Consider the following 20,266-nt stretch of genomic DNA (forward strand, 5'->3'; position numbering starts at 1 on the left):
TGGTTCTACGAGCTGTGGTTGGAGTGGTTGTCTCCACAGTGGTGGTGCTGGTTGTAGGAGCTGTGGTTGGGCTGGTTGTCTCCACAGTGGTGGTGCTGCTTGTAGGAGCTGTGGTTGGGCCGGTTGTCTGCACAGTGGTGGTGCTGGTTGTAGGAGCTGTGGTTGGGCTGGTTGTCTCCACAGTGGCGGTGCTGGTTGTAGGAGCTGTGGTTGGGCTGGTTGTCTCCACAGTGGTGGTGCTGGTTGTAGAAGCTGTGGTTGGGCTGGGTGTCTCCACAGTGGTGGTGCTGGTTGTAGGAGCTGTGGTTGGGCTGGGTGTCTCCACAGTGGTGGTGCTGGTTGTAGGAGCTGTGGTTGGGCTGGGTGTCTCCACAGTGGTGGTGCTGGTTGTAGGAGCTGTGGTTGGGCTGGGTGTCTCCACAGTGGTGGTGCTGGTTGTAGGAGCTGTGGTTGGACTGATTGTCTCCACAGTGGTGGTGCTGGTTCTACGAGCTGTGGTTGGACTGGTTGTCTCCACAGTGGTGGTGCTGGTTGTAGGAGCTGTGGTTGGACCGGTTGACTCCACAGTGGTGGTGCTGGTTGTAGGAGCTGTGGTTGGGCCGGTTGTCTCCACAGTGGTGGTGCTGGTTGTAGGAGCTGTGGTTGGGCCCGTTGTCTCCACAGTGGTGGTGCTGGTTGTAGGAGCTGTGGTTGGGCCAGTTGTCTCCACAGTGGTGGTGCTGGCTGTAAGAGCTGTGGTTGGGCCAGTTGTCTCCACAGTGGTGGTGCTGGTTGTAGGAGCTGTGGTTGGGCCAGTTGTCTCCACAGTAGTGGTGCTGGTTGTAGGAGCTGTGGTTGGGCCGGTTGTCTGCACAGTGGTGGTGCTGGTTGTAGGAGCTGTGGTTGGACTGGTTGTCTCCACAGTGGTGGTGCTGGTTGTAGGAGCTATGGTTGGGCTGGTTGTCTCCACAGTGGTGGTGCTGGTTGTAGGAGCTGTGGTAGGACTGGTTGTCTCCACAGTGGTGGTGCTGGTTGTAGGAGCTGTGGTTGGGCTGGTTGTCTCCACAGTGGTGGTGCTGGTTCTACGAGCTGTGGTTGGACTCGTTGTCTCCACAGTGGTGGTGCTGGTTGTAGAAGCTGTGGTTGGGCCAGTTGTCTCCACAGTGGTGGTGCTGGTTGTAGGAGCTGTGGTTGGGCCAGTTGTCTCCACAGTGGTGGTGCTGCTTATAGGCACTGCGGTTGAACTGGTTGTCTGCACCGCGGTTGCACTGGATGTGGCCTCATGGGAGGTGGTCCCTGTCTGGCTGATGACACTCACACTTGAGGTGCTGGGAACTGTGACACGTGTGACAGGGCAGCCTTTCTGGTGCTCACAGCACAGCACGCGCACCTCGTAGTTGAGGCACATCCTGAACTTGCCCTTCTGGTTCCGGTTCCGACACACCAAGCCCACTTCCGGGCTGCACTGCACCACCTGGCCCAGCGTCTGGATGCCGACGTCTGGGTGGTTCTCGGCTCGGCACTCCAGGGCACCGATGTATTCAGGTTGGCGGCAGATCTTCTCTCCCCTTCTGACTATGTTGCTGTAGGTTTCAAAGTCTCCTCCGTGGGGCTCAGGAGATGGGAAGTCCTCATCGAACCACTTGGTCCATGTGCACTGTGGCTGGCAGGAGGTGGTCCAGGGTTGGGAGTGGGTTGTTTCAGGTATAGAGACAAAAGTTGTGCTGGTTGTAGGAGCGGTGGTTGGGCTGGTTGTCTCCACAGTGGTGGTGCTGGCTGTAGGAGCTGTGGTTGGGCCGGTTGTCTCCACAGTGGTGGTGCTGGTTGTAGGAGCTGTGGTTGGACTAGTTGTCTCCACAGTGGTGGTGCTGGTTGTAGGAGCTGTGGTTGGGCTGGTTTTCTCCACAGTGGTGGTGCTGGTTCTACGAGCTGTGGTTGGACTGGTTGTCTCCACAGTGGTGGTGCTGGTTGTAGGGGCTGTGGTAGGACTGGTTGTCTCCACTGTGGTGGTGCTGGTTGTAGGAGCTGTGGTTGGGCTGGGTGTCTCCACAGTGGTGGTGCTGGTTGTAGGAGCTGTGGTTGGACTGATTGTCTCCACAGTGGTGGTGCTGGTTCTACGAGCTGTGGTTGGACTGGTTGTCTCCACAGTGGTGGTGCTGGATGTAGGAGCTGTGGTTGGGCCAGTTGTCTCCACAGTGGTGGTGCTGGTTCTACGAGCTGTGGTTGGAGTGGTTGTCTCCACAGTGGTGGTGCTGGTTGTAGGAGCTGTGGTTGGGCTGGTTGTCTCCACAGTGGTGGTGCTGCTTGTAGGAGCTGTGGTTGGGCCGGTTGTCTGCACAGTGGTGGTGCTGGTTGTAGGAGCTGTGGTTGGGCTGGTTGTCTCCACAGTGGTGGTGCTGGTTGTAGGAGCTGTGGTTGGGCTGGTTGTCTCCACAGTGGTGGTGCTGGTTGTAGAAGCTGTGGTGGGGCCGGTTGTCTCCACAGTGGTGGTGCTGGTTCTACGAGCTGTGGTTGGACTCGTTGTCTCCACAGTGGTGGTGCTGGTTGTAGGAGCTGTGGTTGGGCCGGTTGACTCCACAGTGCTGGTGCTGGTTGTAGGAGCTGTGGTTGGGCCAGTTGTCTCCACAGTGGTGGTGCTGCTTATAGGCACTGCGGTTGAACTGGTTGTCTGCACCGTGGTTGCACTGGATGTGGCCTCATGGGAGGTGGTCCCTGTCTGGCTGTTGACACTCACACTTGAGGTGCTGGGAACTGTGACACGTGTGGCAGGGCAGCCTTTCTCTGGCTCACAGCACAGCACGCGCACCTCGTAGTTGAGGCACATCCTGAACTTGCCCTTCTGGTTCCGGTTCCGACACACCAAGCCCACTTCCGGGCTGCACTGCACCACCTGGCCCAGCGTCTGGATGCCGACGTCTGGGTGGTTCTCGGCTCGGCACTCCAGGGCGCTGATGTATTCGGGTCGGCGGCAGATCTTCTCTCCTCTTCTGACGATGTTGCTGTAGGTTTCAAAGTCTCCTCCGTGGGGCCCAGGAGATGGGAAGTCCTCATCGAACCACTTGGTCCATGTGCACTGTGGCTGGCAGGAGGTGGTCCCCGGAGGGGACTGCTCAGTTGTTCTTGTTGTGACCCTCGTTCTTGTGGGCACATGTGCCGAGCTGGCAGTGCTGTGTTGTGTGGAAGACGAGAAAGTTGCGGTGGTCCAGGCAGTGCTGGTTTCACCTGTGGTCGTCTGTGTGGGCCCAGGTGTGGTAGGGGGTGTGGCGTTTGTTCTGCAAACGTCCACCATCTCACAGCACAGGATCCGGATTTGGTAGTTGTAGCAGATGAGGGGCAGCTGGTCTCTGTTCCAGCAAATCAGCCCCACGTTTTTGTCACAGATCAGGTTCTGCCCCAGTGCCTGCAGCGAGGTGTTGGGGAAGACTTCCGCCCGGCATTCCACGTTCTTGGGGTTTGCACAGAATTTATAACCTTTGGATCTCAGATTCTGAAAACTGTCAAAATCTCCACTGTTCCTCCCTGCCCCAGGGTAGCTGCCGTCAATCCACTTGGTCCAGGTGCACGTTTCTTGTAAACAGGTGACCTGGGTTGGCTCAGATGAGGTCCCCTTCGAGGGCCCGGGTGTTGTGGTTGACACAGAGGTTGTGGTGGAAACTGTTGTTGAAACCGGCTTTGGGCTAGGAGTCAAGGGGGTTATTTTCCCAGTTGTTGATGTACCTGGGCCAGGTGTTTTGCTAGTCGTAGAGGCAGTGGTTGGGCCAAGTGTGGTGACAGGGGCTGAGGCACCTGCGCTCCCTGTCGGCACAGATGTAACCCTGCTGGGTCCTGGCGTGGGCCCAGTTTCAGTTGTGCTGAGGGTTGCGTGCAGGGTGGTCTCTGTACTGCTAGGGGGGCAGGCCCGGGAGAAGCAGCACAGGATCCTGATCTGGTAGTTGTCACAGCGCCCAGAGGCCTGGGCCCTGTTGTAGCAGGTCAGCCCCACCGTCGGGCTGCACTCCACGCGCTGCCCCAGGGCTTCCAGAGGCACCTCGGGGGCACTCTCGGCTCGGCACTCCACCGCCCTCGGTGCTCGGCAAACCCGGTACCCATAGGCGCGGAGGTTCTCCAGCGTGTCGAAGTCACCGCTGTCTGTGCCCCATCCCGGGCGGCTGACATCCAGCCATGGCGACCACTGGCATTCCTCCCCACAGCGGGGCCGGGACGAGGGCGGGGCGGAGGCTGTGGGAGGGGTTGGTCCAGGGGATGTGCCCGGGGTGGTGGCCGGGGCCGAGCTCAGAGCGTGTGCTGTCTCTTCGGACGGGCTGGGGTGTGTGCTGGGTGGAAGCATCGAGCTCACGACTGAGGGCAGGAGAGAAAGGGCGAGCGTCAGGGGCCAGGGCTCCCCACACTCCTTAAGGACAGCCCCCCCGCCCCCTCTGTCAGTGTCAGCTGCCTGTCTGTCTCCACCCATGACGGGAACTTGGGAGACAGGGCAGTCGCCAAGCGTCCGGGATATGCCCAAACCTGGCAGGGGTAAAGCTCACTGCAGCTGAGTCAAGGGGTGCATTAAGCTCCCCGGAATCTAAAGCCAGAGCTACAGGGGCTCTTCACCCTCGGGGGAAGCTCTAATAAGGCCCTAAGTCACCCTTAGAAGAGGTTAGGATGCGGAGGTGCCTGGCCCTGGTGCGACGCAAGGCGATCGGAGAGCAGTGGATCCAGGCAGGGACTCCCCAGCCGGCTTCCCGTGGTCCTCTCCCCAGGAGCTAACCTGGGGTACCTTTGCTCACAGCCCCTGCCCCATGCTGGGTGCCACAGCCCTGAGAGCATGACTGGGGACACGGGTCCTGCTAGCCTCACGGTGGCTGCGGGCTGACCGGCACAGGGACATGCGCTCTGTCCCGTCCCAGCTCCTTCCTGCCGCTCGGGGCCAGGGGTGGGGGGACGGCACCACCCGGTCGGCACCCCGCCTGTCTGCCTTACCGATCGGTGTAGAGAAGGCGAAGGTGGTTTGGGGGGTGGGGGTGGTAGTGTTGCAGTCTTCGACTCTCCTCTCGATGGTGCCGTTAGCCCCACAGTGGGCGAAGATGCAGGCCCCCGTGCCGTCTGTCGTGTGGTAGATGACTTCCCTGAGACGGAAGCGCCTCCCATCGTAGGTGCAGACACAGGCTGTGGGGAGGCCAGCAGCCAGGCAGTTAGGGGGCCGGGGCGCAGGCGGGGACCCGAGACCCCGGGCACAAGGAGGGCCGCCCACCACTCACCCTCAGAGTTGTAGGTGCACTGCACGCCGCTCTCGGTGCAAACGCTGGCGACAGAAGGGAGATGAGTCAGGGGGTGGAGACTCACCCAGGGGCAGGCAGGCAGGGGAAGCCCCACTGGGGTCCCTGGGGGCCACACCTCAGCCCCAGAGGTCACGCCCTCTCAGGGAGCCCTTCCTATCAATGGCCAGAGAAGGCAGCTTGAGCATGGCCACTGAGCCCCCTGGGCCTTCTGAAGGCCACTCCCTCTCCAGGGTGTCTTCCCAGAGGTCCTCGGGCCGTGTCATGACTCAGCTTCCCCTCTGGCCCCTTTCTTCACCCCCAGACCCCCCACCCTCATCCTGCATAAAGGAAGCTCCCTGTTGGACCCCACAGAAAACCCAGGCTGGGGGACCCTCTGGCCCTGAAGGAGGGAGGCTCTGCTGGGGGGTGGCCAGGTGGGGCCTTTCCCCAGTAGAGGAGGGCTGGGCGAATCCCCCACGTGCTCCAGGGTCCTCGCGGCTCCCGCCAAGCGCCTCACCAGTAGTGGCAGTTCTTTTCCGAGGGCACCACAGAGCCCGGCCGGTAGGACTTGCCCTGGACGCGGCAGGGCAGTGGTGGGGTCGGGGTTGGGCATGAAGCTACACATCGCATCTGGTCCTCATCGAAGATGGGGGCCTCTGATGGGCACTTGGGGTAGCAGCCTGGGGACCAGAGAGGCCTGAGTCCCAGCCACACCAACTGCCCCCAGCCCTGGACCCCACCACACCATGGGGAGCTTGAGGCTATGGCCGCAAAAGCACCCCGAGGGGTCAGGAGCCGCCCAGCCTGGATCCCCAGGACAAACCTTGGCCCCAACCACCGTCTCCCCAGCACGGCCCCGCCCAGACAAGCAGGGCAGCAGCGCACCTTCCAGGCCACAGACGTCGTGCAGGTACTGGCCGCGGGGGTTCCGGCAGGTCCTCAGGCAGGGGGCCCCGCAGGGCTGGTAGTGCCACTCGCAGTGGCCCTTGGGGTTGTAGTAGTCACAGAAGAGGGCTACGGACAACGGGGGCGGGCTCAGGGCCAGGCGCTTGGCCCAGGGGGCCCCAGGTGGAGTGCCGCCCTTGCAAGGACAGCCCCGGGGGGCTCCCCCGTAGCCCGGTCCTTGCCCAAGTCCTGCGAGCTGTTCTGAAGACACGTCCCTCCTCTGTGCCTCCTGGACGCGGCTTCAGAGGACATGGGCCTGGGATGCCCGGGGCAAGAGGGGGCAGTGGGGAGGGGGGCTGGCTGGCTTGTCAGGGACGCCCACCCACTGCGGCCAGGCTCCATGGAGGGGGGGTGCTCTGCTGATTCCCTTCAAGCCCTTCCTCCCCTCACACATTCAATACCACTCTTGTCACTCTCTGTGTCTCCGCCCCACCCTGACGGACACATCCGTGGGCACTCACGGCAGATGTCCGGGGTCCGCCAGGACACGCACACACCCGCTTCGTGGCAGGCCTGGGCGTAGGCGGCCACAGCCGTGCAGAAACACTCGCAGTCGCCCCCTGAGTCGCAGGCGCATGCGTCGCTCACGCAGGCCTCGTAGTACCTGGCCGATTCCACCTACGGGAGAGAGAGGCTTCAGATGCCAAGGGACCCGCCATCCCTGTGGGCTCCGGGGAATCAGTGCCGCTGGTGTCGGCCTGGGCCGGTTTCCCCTGGAGCTCGTTGTCCCACGAGGCCGGCCAGACGGGTCCTCATCGCCACAGCGGGCCCTAGAGGGCGGCAAAGAGCCACTGCTCCCATTTCTGTCCCTTCTTCCCCAGGTGCCTGGAGGAGCGCCCCGCGTACGTGGGCGTGGCAGGCGCTGAAGGTGGCGCTGTTGATGATGCTGCACTGCTTCTGGGCCCAGGACTTGCGGTACGGGTTGGCGGTGCAGGGGTCCTTGGGGGCCTGGGCGTCTGGGCAGGACGGGGAGAATTTCCAGCTGTTGCCGAACTCCAGCTCGTCGCCCACCACGGACTGGCTCCGCGTGGTGAAGTCGTTGAGGGCGTTGTCGTCAAAGTTCCCGCACAGCCCGCAGACCCTCCCCTGTGGACGGACAGACGTAGAGACGGCGCAGGCTCAGGGCAAGCGCAGGAGGGGCCCTGCGACCTCACTCGCTCCCCCCCACCCGGGGCCCTCAGGAAGAGCCCCACTGGGCTCTGAAGTCTCCAGGAGGGGAGGGCACAGAAGAAGCAGCCTAGTGGCTACGGAGTGTCCCCCAAAGACAGGCTCAGGTCCTGACCCGGGACCCACGAGTTGGCCCAAAGCGGAAGTAGGGTCTCTGCGGAAGCAATCCAGTTAGGATGAGGGCATCCTGGACTGGGGTGGCTGATCCAGTGGCCGGTGTCCTTACAGGACGAGGGACACACACAGAGTGAAGACAGTAAAGGGACGTCGTATGCAGAGGTTGGGCTGACGGGGCGCCTGGGGCCACGAAAGCTGGAGGAGGCGGGAAGGATCCTCCCCTCGAGCCTCTGGAGGGAACGTGGCCCTGGGGCACCTGGTTGGACTTAGTGTCCAGACTGTGAGAGAAGGGCCACCAGTTAGGGATCGTTTCTCCCAGCAGCTGCAGGACCCGGACACGGCCGAGGGTCTCCTACTGTCACCTCCTCTCTGTCTCTCTGCCTCTCGGTTTCTCTCTGTCTGTCTCTCTGTCTCTCTATAACTCTCTGTGTCTCTCTGTTTTTCTATCATCTCCTCTGTCTCTCCCCCACCCGCACCCCCGTCTCCGGCCGGCCCTTGGTCTGGGGTGAGGGCGTCGTCCTTCCTGGGCAGGGCCTCACCTTGAACTCGGGGCTGAGTGTGAGGAAGATGCTGGTCCCCTTGTCCCACAGCAACACCAGGCTGACATCCATGTCTACCACCAGGTAGTTGTCCATCTGGTGAATGGAGAAGGGCGGCAGCTGCCCCTGTTCCTTCTCGATCACCTCCATGTTCCCGTCACTCAGCTTCAGCTCGTAGCTCTGCGTGGGGCAGGACCAGCGAGTGTCTGGGTGAGGACCCTGGCTACCTGTCGAACGGGTCCATGGCCCTGCGGCCCCTGTCCCAGCTCGGCCATGGGAGCGCGGCCTTCCTGGGGGCTCCCCACCAAGGCCCCCACCCACTGCTCACCCCCAGGAAGATCTTGATGGCCTTGGAGCAGGTGGCCCCCGTGGTGCCACAGGGGACGTTCTCGGTGATGACATGGAAGCCGTCCTGGGCGCTGCCGTCCCCCCCACAGTGGTCCTAGGGAGGCCGGGATGGGACTGAGCGTGCACCGCGGGGCAGCACAGCAGGGCTGCGGGGCGGCGGGGGGCTCGGCAGCCACACACCTGAAGCAGCGTGTACTCGCAGTCCCCGCTGAAGCTGTAGCGCTGCCCATCAAAGGTGCGGTAGTGGCCGTCGCCGTACACCGCGCAGGTGGCCGGGCAGGGCTGGTCTGTGCACTGCCACATCCTGCTCTTACAGGTGCTGGGCAGGGGCGGCAGGCATCAGGCCCAAACCTCCCTCCTGGAGGCCCAGCTGCCTGCCTGGGCGGGGGCAGGACTTGCCGGCCGGGCTGTACCTCCCGCTGCAGGGAACCCTCCCCCAGGTGGGGTCCGAGCCCCTCCGCATACCAGGTGTTGCAGCCCACCCGGATGACCTGGCCCGGCTTGTAGCTGGCCTCGTTGTGCACACAAGGGCAGTCGGACACAGGGATGCAGCCGCCGTCGCCAGTGGCCACCAGCCCGTGGGGACACACACAGCCAGGCACACACTGGGAGCTGTACTATGGGGGGGAGCAGACACAGCTTAGTGGACCCCCAGGGCCTGCAGCGGGGCCACAGGGATACAGGACCAGCAGCCTGCGGGCAGGGGTCCCCTGGGGCCAGTGAGTGGGCTTCTCCACAGGTGCCCATGGGGGCCGAGCAGGTGTGGGGTTGTTGGAGGGGGGTCACTGGGGACACTTACACAGTCCATGTCCAGGGTGTGGCAGCTCTTCTGACAGCCAGCCCCAGCGGCCCCAGGCGTGGTATTGTGGCAGTCGAAGTAGACCATGGGTGGGGTACAGACTGGCGAGGGAGGGGCCATTCAGGGGACCCTGACGCCACCTACCAGGCTCGCTTGAGGGACGTGTCTCCCGACGGCAGAATTTAGCCGCCCCGGGGTGAGCGTGTGAGTGCGTGGGCAGGGTGCCCACACTGCTGAGCCCAGAGACGCTGATTGACACCCAGCAGCCTCGCTGACTTGTGGGCATTTAACCCCGTGCTTAGGTAACTTTATGCAGAGATAACCGAGGGCCCCCTCCCCCACTCCGGGCTCACCTGGAGCTGGGGCATGGCCTCCAATGCAGGTCAGTGTGCCCTGGGTGCAGGTGCTGCAAGGAGAGAGTGCTCAGAGAGCCCCCCAGCCTCGCCCACCCCACCCACTCAGCAGGGGCTCTTACCAGACGACCCCTGCTCGTGCGTCGACTCCCCATTGGGGACCACGGAGCCCCCATGGTAGCAGGGGCAGCTGGTGGCCGGCACACACTTGTCCGTATCATCCAGGAAGGTGCCGTCAGGGCAGGTGCAACCGTCCACGGGGACGAAGCTGATGCTGCAGGTGACGTCCGCGTCACTCCGGGCCCGGCAGGTGGGCTGGCAGGTGCTGATGTTGTAGAGGTAGGTCAGCGACTGGGGGCAGGTGGTCATGGCCTTTGCTGCACAATGCCAGGAGGGGGTAGCACTCAGGACAGGGCCGGCCCCCCTGGCTTCCCTGTTCCCACCAGGCCCTTCGTCCTTGATGGGGTCCCGGGGAACTGGCCTGGGCGCTCCTTGGCCTCTGAGCCTGGTTGGGGGACGGGGGCCATGGGACATCCACCCTGGGACACTCACTGCACACGCCGTCCCGCCAGCCGCCGAGCAGCACGCCCCGGGCGGCGCAGGCCCGCACGTAGGAGGACAGGGCTGCGCACATGCAGTCCTCACTCTTCTCACAGTTGCACGTGTCAAACATGCAGTTCTGTGGGGGCATCAGGATGTCAGGGACACCAGGCCACACACGGTGAGCCTCCCCCATGCTGCTGCCGGAGCCCCTGCCTCCCCAGGACCCCTCCCCGAGCCTCACGGGGGTCCCACTAACGTGCACAGAGCATCTTGCCATCACGCCCCTGGGCTGGGGGGCGGGGGTGCTGGAAGGACCACAGCCCCTCATCTGTGTGACCCAGCGGTCCATCCCTGTGTAGTCAGCCTTAGACACCAGTTTCTCATTTACACCCTGGGGCCAGCAGGCTACTCACTCCTTGGGTGTAGCCCCTGTGCCTAGCATGGAGCTGGAGGAGAGGACGACTCAGAACCACAGCAGGTGGGTGAGTGAGTGAGTGAGTGATGAATGAGTGAGTAGATGAGTGAGTGGATGAATGAGTGAGTAGATGAATGAGTGAGTGATGAATGAATGAGTGAGTGGATGAATGAGTGAGTAGATGAATGAGTGAGTGATGAATGAATGAGTGAGTGGATGAATGAGTGAGTGGATGAATGAGTGAATGAATGAGTGAGTGAATGAATGAGCGAATGAGTGAGTGGATGAATGAGTGAGTGATGAATGAATGAGTGAGTGGATGAATGAGTGAATGAATGAGTGAGTGAGTGATGAATGAATGAGTGAGTGGATGAATGAGTGAGTAGATGAATGAGTGAGTGATGAATGAATGAGTGAGTGGATGAATGAGTGAATGAATGAGTGAGTGAGTGGATGAATGAGTGAGTAGATGAATGAGTGAGTGATGAATGAGTGAGTGGATGAATGAGTGAGTGATGAATGAGTGAGTGGATAAATGAGTGAGTGATGAATGAATGAGTGAGTGGACGAATGAGTGAATGAATGAGTGAGTGAGTGGATGAGCGAATGAGTGAGTGGATGAATGAGTGAGTGGATGAATGAGTGAATGAATGAATGAGTGAGTGGATGAATGAGTGAATGAATGAGTGGATGAATGAGTGAGTAGATGAATGAGTGAGTGGATGAATGAGTGAGTGAGTGGATGAATGAGTGAGTGGATGAGTGAGTGAATGAATGAGTGGGTGAGTGGATGAGCGAATGAGTGAGTGAATGGGGGTGGGAGAAACTGGAGGCTGAGAGGCCTGCTGGGCCCAGACGCTGCCGCCACGGCCCCTGGGACCCTGAGGGTGGCCGGGCGGTCCAAGGGCAGAGGCAGGTGGGTGGCATTACCGAGTAGTAGGCGCCGGGGCTCACAGCAGCGTGACACCGGGTGAAGGGGCCGTGGGGGTCTGTCAGCCGCGAGCGCCAGTGCTGAGCGTATTTCTCTGTGGACAGAGGAGGGGGGCAGCCAGCGAGGCTGGGCGGCCGCGCCAGGCGGGAGCTACATGGACATGAGCAGCTTTCCTTTTAGCCGGAATCCCTTATGCTCCGTGTGGAGGAGTGCCAGGTGTCAGCAGACCTAGGCTGCTTCCCGAGCGCCCCGCGAGCCCGGTCCCCCGGGGGAGCAGGCAAGGAGGGTGGGCCTCCACTCCCCCCAGCACCCTGATCCTCTCCTCCCGGGGCTCACCGGCCAGAACAACGCGTGTCGAGTCCGCCTGTTTACCTACCACCTGACGCCCCCTTCCGGCCGGGCCCCCAAGGAGCGCATGCTCAGACCTCTGGCCCAGGGGCCCCGGCACCAGGTTAGCCCGCGGGAATGCTGGACACACATACCGTTCTCCACGCTGAGGGAGCAGGGGTCCTCCAAGCTGTTCTTGACGTTGGGGCAGGCGGCCTGGGTCTTCCAGGTGTTGGCGAAGGCGGCGGCCGTGCCCTCCACCACGCCGCTGATGGTCCGGAAGTCGTCGGCCTGGTTCTGGTTGAAGTTCCCGCACAGGCCTGGGGCGGGGGTGGCGTGAGGCCCCTGTGTGCTGGGCTGCGGAGGGTGGGCTCGGGTGCTGGGTGGTGACCCTCTTACCGCAGGTCTGCCCCTGGAGCTGGGGCGCCAGCCTCACGAACACCTGCATGACGGGCACCAGCTGGATGTCCAGCTGCAGGCCCAGCTGGGTCTGGGCGATGATGAAGAAGGTGGAGGGTCTGAAGAGCATGACGTTGGCTGCAGACACAGGGGACCAGGTCTCAGTGGGCGCGAGGGGCGGGGCTGTCAGGGGGCGGGGCAGGGAGGCGCCCTCACCTGCCGAGAGGGGCAGCTGGGTGTAGATCTGGTTCACAAACACCGCCCCGCTGGCCTTTACCACGAAGACCTGGAGAAGCACATGACAGGGCTCCCGATGGCCTCCCCAGGGCAGAGGAGCGCTGATGACCTGGCCCCCCATCCCCCAGGCTCAGCCTGCTCCGCTAAGCTTTCCGCGAGGACCGGACCGCTTTTTGGCGACGTGAAAACCAAAGAGATTTACTAAAGTAAAAAAAGTCGACTTCAGCAGAGAAGCTTCCTGGCCTCATGGGGGAGGTGTGGAGGCCCCTTGCCACCCCCTGAGCTGTTCCCTTTGGGGACGGTCACTCAAAAGAACCACAAGAGGTGGAAGCAGGGAGTCAGTGGGAGGGTCCTCGGGCCATGCCTCGGCCACCTGCTGCCCATGTGGGATCAAGGGCTCGGGCAGAGGTCGCTTGCCGTGAAGGACACCCCCAACCCCAGGGTCTGCACGCACCATGTGCCCCCCGCCCAGGGTCAGCGTCAGGCTCTTCAGGCAGGTCTCGCTGTCGGTCAGTCCACACCTGCGCAGCTCGGCCAGCACGGTGAAGGCGCTGCTGTCACAGGGCTGGAAACACAGGTCCTCACACAAAGCGCAGCGCCCCCAGCCCGCCTCATCCTCTCCCCTCCCCACCACCCGTCCACCCGCCCAGAGCTCGGGTGGTTTCCTGGAGGACTCGGCATCGGGGATCCCAAGGTGGCCCCAAATGCGGCACCCACATGCAGCTCAGGCTGGGGAAAGACACCTGGACCCACGACCTGAAAGCCGCTCTGTCCGGGGAGGACCCTGGGGCCATGTACCTTGGCCAGCACGTAGCTGCAGTCCCCGTGTACCGTGTACTGCCTCTCGTCGAACGTGGAGAAGTGGGCACCGCCCAGCACCGAGCAGGTGCCCGGGCACTGCACCTCCTGGCATCTCCACCGGCCCCCAGAGCAGGTGCTGAGAGCAGGGAGCGACCACGTGGGTGCTGCCCCCGGGAGCAGCCAGCCCCCCCAAGACGGCAGGTAGACTTGCCCAGGCCTGCCTGCATCACCACATAGACTGGAGCCCATCAGCGCCTGCCCAGAGAGCCACTGGCCTCCGCCCGGGAACCCGCGTGGGAGAGGACAAGCCCCCAGTGGGGCCGGCCCGGGCGCATCTAGGGGGACCAGAAGGCAGGGGCCGTCCCTGGGCATCTCCGGGGGAGGGGAGGGCAGGGGCCCAGGGTCCTACCAGTTGGTGCAGTCTGTGGAGTAGCCGGTCCCTGGAGTGTAGGTGGCCCCGTTGTACACACAGGAGCACTGGGGCACCGGGATGCAGCCAGTGTGGCCGACGTCATCCAGCACCGTCCCTGCAGAGGCAGGCAGGCCACGTGGCAGGTGCCGGATTGTGCCTGCCATGTGGGTGTGTGGAGGGGACAGGCCCTCTGCCCACAGTGGCCCTGCCCTGGAGGGTTCCTCAGACCCAGGGGTCCAGGGACACCTTGAGCCACGTCAGAGGGGCCTTCCTTCCTGAGCACCTACAATGCATCTGCGTGATTCTGGGGGGGCCAGAGGGGGTGGGGCTCCGGCTCACCCTCAGGGCAGAAGCAGCCGGCGACGCAGTGGTCCTCGCAGAGCTGGGAGTGCTCCGGGTTGGAGCAGGTGTCCACGCAGGGTGACCCGCACTCGCGGTACTGCATGTTGAGGGGGCACGTCTGGGCTGCAGGGAGGAGATGGGGCGCGTGTCACGCCCTGCCCCTGCCTCCGGCCCGAGAAGGGACGGCATGGCAGGGCCGGGGTCACACAGGGCACTCACGGCAGAGCTGGGGGCCCCGCCAGTCCAGGGGCAGCCCCCCGGCATGGGTGCACTGGCGGGAGTACTCAGCAAGGGTGTGACAGAGGCAGCTGGTGAGGTTGGCCTGGCCACAGTGGCAGAGATCTTGCCGGCAGGCCTCCACGTAGCTGCTGGCGTCCACGAGGGCGGCGCAGTCCAAGAACGGCTCGCTGCTCAGCATCTCCTCGCAGATGCCCTGGGGCAAAGCCAGGCACTCAGTCCAGGCTCTGGAACATCCCCTGGCTCACAGCCCCCTCCTCGGCTTGTCCCCGGGGCCGTGGGAGCCGGACGCCACCCCCGTTCACTCTGGGACTTACAAAACCGGCCAAGCAGTTCACCGGGGGCTCAGGGGCAGGGTCCTGACACTGCTCCGTGGGGCCGCCCATCTTCTGCAGATTCCCAAACTCGGTGGCGGTCAGCTTGATGTCTGACAGAAGCACAACACCGGGCTCTTTGCAGGCTCCCAGCGGCCCTCGCTCGGGGCGACCGGGCTACGCCGGCCTTCCCCTTCCACCCCGCCAGTTTAAGCGGCGACTACACAGGACTTTCGGGGAGTCTGGAGATGAAATGAGGAACTCCCAGGCATTCGGGGCTGCAGGGCAGCGGGTTGAGGTCCGTTAACTGACGCTCCGCTGGCCCAGGGCTGGAGAGTGACCTGGGCCCCTGCCGGCCACTGCTGGGCACTCGGGCAGGCTTCCCCTAAGGGAGTCCCTTACGTGTGGGCTCTGCGTGGGGCTTCATGGGCCTGACAGTGGGGACCCTGGGATCGGGGCTGCAGCGGGTCACATAAAAGGCCACTGCTTGGCAAAGTCTCAAGGACCAAGAAGCAGAGACAAGGTCTGGATGGAGGCAGGTCTTCGATTTCAGAGGAGGGTGTGTGACGGGCACTGAGAACAGGAGGGTTCAGCGGGGGCTGCCCCGCCGAGAGCGTGTGCTGGGTGGGATGGGGTGGGGGCGAGTGCACGTGAGCGCACGCCGTGCGTCTGTGTGTGCTGGGGCGTGCCCGAGTCTGTGCACATGCACGTGGTGTAGGTGCGCGGGCATGCTGGACCTCGAGTGTGTGGGTCTGCGTGCACGTGCGGGTGCGTGCACATGTGTTAAGACCGAGACCTCTGACTTGGGACCCTGGAAGGCAGGCTTCCAGGGAGCACAGAGCTGGAGCAGGCGGCAGGGAGGGGGGCTCGCGCCCCGGGGCTTACTGTGGGAGAAGAACTCGTTGAAGACGGGGACGCCATTGAAGTCTCCGCAGAGCCCGCAGGTCTGGTTGGCATACTTGGGGTCCAGCTCCAGCTGCAATGAGAGGACACATTAGACTCCAGCCGTGCCAGGGACAGCCCCGGACCAGAAGGACAGACGAGGTTCCCCAGGCTGGAGCAGCTGGGCCTCCTCACAGAGGACCCTCCCCATTTGCTCCACGCGGCTGGGACCCGGAGCAGGGGGTCTGTCCTGGAGGAAGCTACCCCCACACTCAGGGTCTCCATCAGGGGTGTGGACCCTGGGGCCCCGTCTGCATCTGGGCCCCATCCTCGCTGCCACGGGGCCAGGGGTGTCTGGCTTTCCCACCCTCCTTCGCCCAGAGCCCCTTCCTCCCTCCCTGGAGAGGCTGTCAGGCTGGAGGCATGTGCCTGGTCCCCCGAGCCCGGCCCCCCGCCTCACCAGGAGGCTGTCATCCTGGTTCCACATGAAGACCAGGCCCAGCCTGGCCGCCACCTTCACGCCGCTGCTGCGTTGCTCAATGAGGACTCCGGAGCGGCTGAAGGGCAGCTGAATTCTACGGAGAGAGGGCCCAGCTGAGGCGCCATAGGGCACGAGGGGACGGGCAACATAGGTCTGGACTTCAGGCAGGGAGGGTCCCTTCAGTCACACGTATGACAAGGTCAACGTGCCCACAAGAGCCTGGAGCTGTGGCATCAGAAGAACGAGGAAGGGGCCGCTTCCAGGGGCAGAGGGAGAGCCTGAGCCCCTGGGTGGGGCAGGGGGCCGAGCATGGGGGCCTGGGGGGCACCACTCCGGGACCCACTCTTGGGACAACTGCACTTCCCTCCCCCGACGGCCCAGAAGCATCCTCGCCGTCCAGGGCCCAGACTCACGGGAGGCTGTTGACCAGGACGGAGCCCTTGGTCAGCTCGACGACCATGCCATCAAGCTTCATGGTGACCCTGCTGGGCGCGGTGGCGTTGGGGCCTGGGCCGCGGCGGAGCTGGAGGTTGAAGTCCTCGTAGGCGGCACCGCAGTGCGCGGAGAAGACGTAGTTGCACAGCCCGGGGAAGCGGAAGACGTCGCCGTCGAAGGTCTTGTAGTGGAAGTCGCCCCATGTGCTGCACACCCGCCCACGGTGCGCCGCGTTCAGGGCTGTGGGCCGAACAGAGCAGGGCCTTTCCGAGGGCGCCGAGTCTGGGACACCCGGACGTCCCGAAACCTGGGCCCTTATCCACCTGGGAAGCTGCGGTCCCCCTGCCCGCCCCCCAGGTCTGACGAGGCAGAGCTCGGCCAACACGGCCCCCCGCCTGGCCTCTCGGGGTCTCACCTCGCACCAGGGGGGTGCTCCTCAGAGGTGGGTGGATGGTCACCCCGCGGAGGGAGTTGCCTGTGGACACAGGGCGGGTGACGCACAGCCCTCGCCCCCACCGCCCAGGCACAGCTCAGCCCCCGCGAGAGGCATTGGCGGCTCCGCGACTGCTCGGGTCTGGCGGACTCTAGATCCGGCTCCGGGTTCTGCTGTGTATATGGCCTCCCGGCCGGTGTGAACACCAAGGCCAGCGGGGACCACTGTGGGCTGAGAGCAGAGCACCCAGGGGCCCCAGCTCTCACACCCCGTGGCCCAGAATGCTGTTTGCACTGGGGCTTCCTTGCTCCCGGAATCTCAAAAATGCCTGAATCAATACCTGGAGACTTTCATGCAGAGTGAAGTAAGTCAGAAACAGAAAAACACATACCGTATGTTAACACATATTCATGGAATCTAGAAAAAGGTACAGATGAACCAGTTTGCAAGGCAGAAATAGAGACACAGACGTAGAGAACAAACGTATGGACACCAAGCGGGGAAAGGGGGGTGGGATGAATTGGGAGATGGGGATAGACATATATACACTACTATGTATAAACTAGGTAACAACTGAGAAGCTGCTGGAGAGTACAGGGAACTCTACTTCACTTTGCTGTACAGTAGAAACTAACACAACATTGTAAAACTATACCCCAATTAAAAAAACGAACAAACGCATCAGCAGCTACGGGCAATCCCCTGGGTGCTGACGTCAGGCACAGGTGCGCCGCCCTGGGAGCCCCTTTTGGGGACATGCAAACTGAGGTGGCTGGGTCTGTCTCCGAGCCTCCCCTTGCTCTGGGGCGTCTGGCCGCGCTGTGGGCTGACCCTCACCCGCCCTGCCACCGCTGGAGTATCAGGTGTTAACTCCAGGGAGAAAGGGACATTCTGTGAGCTCCCAGGCAGCCTGTCACCCTGTCTCAGCCACGCCGGATGGGGATGGCAAGCAGCCTGCAGGGCCCAAGGCGGGTGACCCATGGCCTTCAAGGGCTCTTTGACTGCTGGGGCGGGGGGCGGGGGGGCTCTGACAGGTGGGGGGTCCACTCACCGCCAGGCCCCTGGGGGGCAGGAGGGAGGTCCGGGTACGCATAGCCGAGCTCTGCAGTGCTGTCCTGGGCCTGGCCTTTGGGAAGAGGAGAGGGCGCTGGGCCTGAGCCAGCCAAAGGCCAGGCACATCCCCTCAGAGGATGCACGGAGGGAGGGGCAGAAGGTCCAGATGGTGGGATTCTCTGTGCGGACGGGGGCACTGGGAGGATCTCTTCCAGGCTGCCGAGCCTTGGAGGTCACCCGGGCCCACGGCTGGGCCACCACTCCCACGACCTCCCCTTCAGGCGGCCCCATGAGCATGCGGGGTGACCCCGGCTGGTCTCTCCAGGGGCCATTCCTTTGTTCACTGTTCATTCACGCCCACCGAGTGTCCACCAGGGCCGGCCGCTGGTCCCCTGCTCGGGACGCAGGGGGACAGGCAGGCAGCCCCCGTCCAGGAGTATCTACCGAGGGGGCAGACGGTAAAGCCGCGGGTCTGCTGCAGCTGGCCCAGAGCAACCGGAGCTCTGGAGGAAAATTCAGAGCCTGTCGGGGATCTGGGGCCAAGAGTGGAGGCAGAGTTGCACCCAAAATGGGGTGCTCAGGGCCACTGCACGGTAGGGGCCCAGCACCGTGGAGGTCAGGTAGGCAGGGCCCAGGGACAGGCAGTGTTGGTGCAGAATGTCACCAGACACAGGCTTGCCATGATCCCGCACAGAGCTGGCATGGCAGGGGGGTGCCCAGCCCCCGGCCCAGGAGGGGAGGCCCAGCCCTCCTCTGGATGGGGGCTGACCCAGGGAGCACTGCCTCACTCACTGGTGTGCTGGCCCCATTTCTCAGATCACCCGGGACAACCTGGACTCATCCTTGCCATGTGTCCAGGGAACATCCAGTGGGGCAGCCTTGCCCAGAGTACTCAAGGGAGAGCTTCCCAGTTCTGAGACTGTCTGGCGGCAGCGGGAGACTGGGGACCGGGATGTGTGGGCCGCCTGGGGCAGTGGGGACCTTGGGTAACACGGCATGTTCCCCAAGCTGCCATTCCAGGAGCCTGGGAGCTCCCCCTCACCCATCCAGGGCCCTGCTATCCCCTGGGAAGCAGAGGAGGGAGGTGCAGGCCCATATGGGAAGGGGCCTCCGAGGACCGTGGGGCCTGTGAGCTGCCCTCATCACACCCTCCACCTCGGACTGAGCCCACCACAGAGAAACAGACAGGGAAAGCGAGCTGCTGAACCAGGGATGCACGGGGTGGTGGGGGGGTGTCCCAGGCAGGTGGGCAGCTCTGCCAGGCTGGGCCAGGGGTTCGACAGTCTGCTCAGACCAGGCTTGGCAGGGGGCAGAGGGCAGAGAGCAGCAGAGACGCACATGTGGATGAGATCCTGCAGCCAGGGGCTCATAGATGCTGGGCTGCTCCCAGCCCTAACCCCCACATGGACCCCACAGCCCCCAAGAACCCCTCCCCAGCCCCACAAGTGGAAGAGCAGCTCACGGATGCACTCAGCTTGACCAGAGCCCAGGACGAGGCCTCAGAGCTGCCTGCTGCCCGCCAGGGGCCAGGGCCACCCTAGGATTTGGGGGGGCACAGGGGCCATGGTCAGGGCCAGCCTGGGAAAGCCAGCACGAACCTTACCTGTGTACTGGGCACAGGCCAGAGTGAGGCCCAGGGCCCAGAGCAGGGCCAGCTTCCTCCGGCTGACACCCATGGTGTGTGGGGGGAGAAGTCCCCAGGGCGGCCTCTGAGGAGGGCTCTGCGTCTGCAGGAGCCTTTTGTAGTCCCAGAGCTGGCTCCAGCCCCACGGGCCTCACGTGGGAGGGTGGGGCAGGGCCTGTGGTTCCCCTCACCCATATAAACAGTGGGCACTGGCTACGGGCTGGCCGGCAGCTGAAGACAGGCAGGGATGGGTGTGTCTGCCAGGTGGGACGTGGTCCCTGAGGGTCCCCCAGTCCTGGCCTCAGGCATCCTCCACCACGCCCCTGCCCCTGGACCTTCCCCGGGCACTCTCCCTTGCCGCCGGACCCCTGAGTTCCTGGCACCTGGAGTGGCCACTGGCATCTTCCCTGCTGCCGGGGCTGCTGTGGCCAGCCCCACCCTCACTGGAGAAGGGCTCAGGGCACGGCACCCCCAGCGACAGGACCCCGCCCCACAGTGCAGCCCCCGACCAGCACTGCCTGGGAGCCTGGCTGTGCTCCAGCTGGGTGGGTGACCCCAGGCCAGCTCCAGTCACAAGTGGGCCTGTAGCCTTGAGGGGCAGGGATGGCTGAGTTCACTGCGCTGGAGAGATGCCGACTGAACGAGCCCAGAAACTGGCCCAGTGGTCTTGGCCCTGATGGGCTCTGGTTGAGAAAACGCCCTGGTGTGATGGACACGCAGCCTCAGACAGTGGGCCTATCAGGGAGCCAGGCGCTGCGGCTGGACTTCCGTCCCAGGGGTCCGCACACCCCCCCAAGACTGGGGGCTCCACTGCCACAGGTGAGCCCAGCCAGGAGGCTCTACCTGGGGCGGAGTGGCAGCCAGGTGAGCAAGGTCCCCACCATGCTGGGGCGGGGGCTGGGGCCAGGGGGCTCCC

General features: G+C 63.6%; 1 protein-coding gene across 1 annotated transcript in view; it reads right to left on the reverse strand.

Moving 5' to 3' along the window:
• The window catches only part of LOC309965539 (mucin-5AC-like), a gene marked incomplete at both ends in the record, with an annotated part of 28,028 nt that extends 8,626 nt beyond the window's left edge, over positions 1–19,402 (reverse strand). Inside the window, 39 exon segments of the mRNA XM_082845048.1 lie at positions 10–444; positions 490–1,020; positions 1,066–1,258; positions 1,354–2,135; positions 2,194–2,436; positions 2,482–2,674; positions 2,770–3,633; positions 3,862–4,317; positions 4,939–5,124; positions 5,217–5,260; positions 5,734–5,896; positions 6,102–6,230; positions 6,623–6,779; positions 7,008–7,247; positions 7,985–8,164; positions 8,313–8,426; positions 8,513–8,651; positions 8,798–8,949; positions 9,132–9,232; positions 9,485–9,537; positions 9,607–9,619; positions 9,622–9,861; positions 10,037–10,163; positions 11,373–11,467; positions 11,856–12,020; positions 12,100–12,237; positions 12,316–12,385; positions 12,791–12,901; positions 13,135–13,273; positions 13,547–13,664; positions 13,889–14,014; positions 14,111–14,324; positions 14,446–14,555; positions 15,328–15,418; positions 15,785–15,899; positions 16,219–16,480; positions 16,656–16,715; positions 17,725–17,799; positions 19,330–19,402. Coding sequence (XP_082701174.1) covers positions 10–444; positions 490–1,020; positions 1,066–1,258; positions 1,354–2,135; positions 2,194–2,436; positions 2,482–2,674; positions 2,770–3,633; positions 3,862–4,317; positions 4,939–5,124; positions 5,217–5,260; positions 5,734–5,896; positions 6,102–6,230; positions 6,623–6,779; positions 7,008–7,247; positions 7,985–8,164; positions 8,313–8,426; positions 8,513–8,651; positions 8,798–8,949; positions 9,132–9,232; positions 9,485–9,537; positions 9,607–9,619; positions 9,622–9,861; positions 10,037–10,163; positions 11,373–11,467; positions 11,856–12,020; positions 12,100–12,237; positions 12,316–12,385; positions 12,791–12,901; positions 13,135–13,273; positions 13,547–13,664; positions 13,889–14,014; positions 14,111–14,324; positions 14,446–14,555; positions 15,328–15,418; positions 15,785–15,899; positions 16,219–16,480; positions 16,656–16,715; positions 17,725–17,799; positions 19,330–19,402 — 7,697 coding nt within the window.
• Positions 19,403–20,266: the final 864 nt, after the last annotated feature.

This window comes from Leucopleurus acutus (assembly GCF_964270905.1).
Source record: "Leucopleurus acutus genome assembly, chromosome: 8".
Classification (NCBI taxonomy): Eukaryota; Metazoa; Chordata; class Mammalia; order Artiodactyla; family Delphinidae; genus Leucopleurus; species Leucopleurus acutus.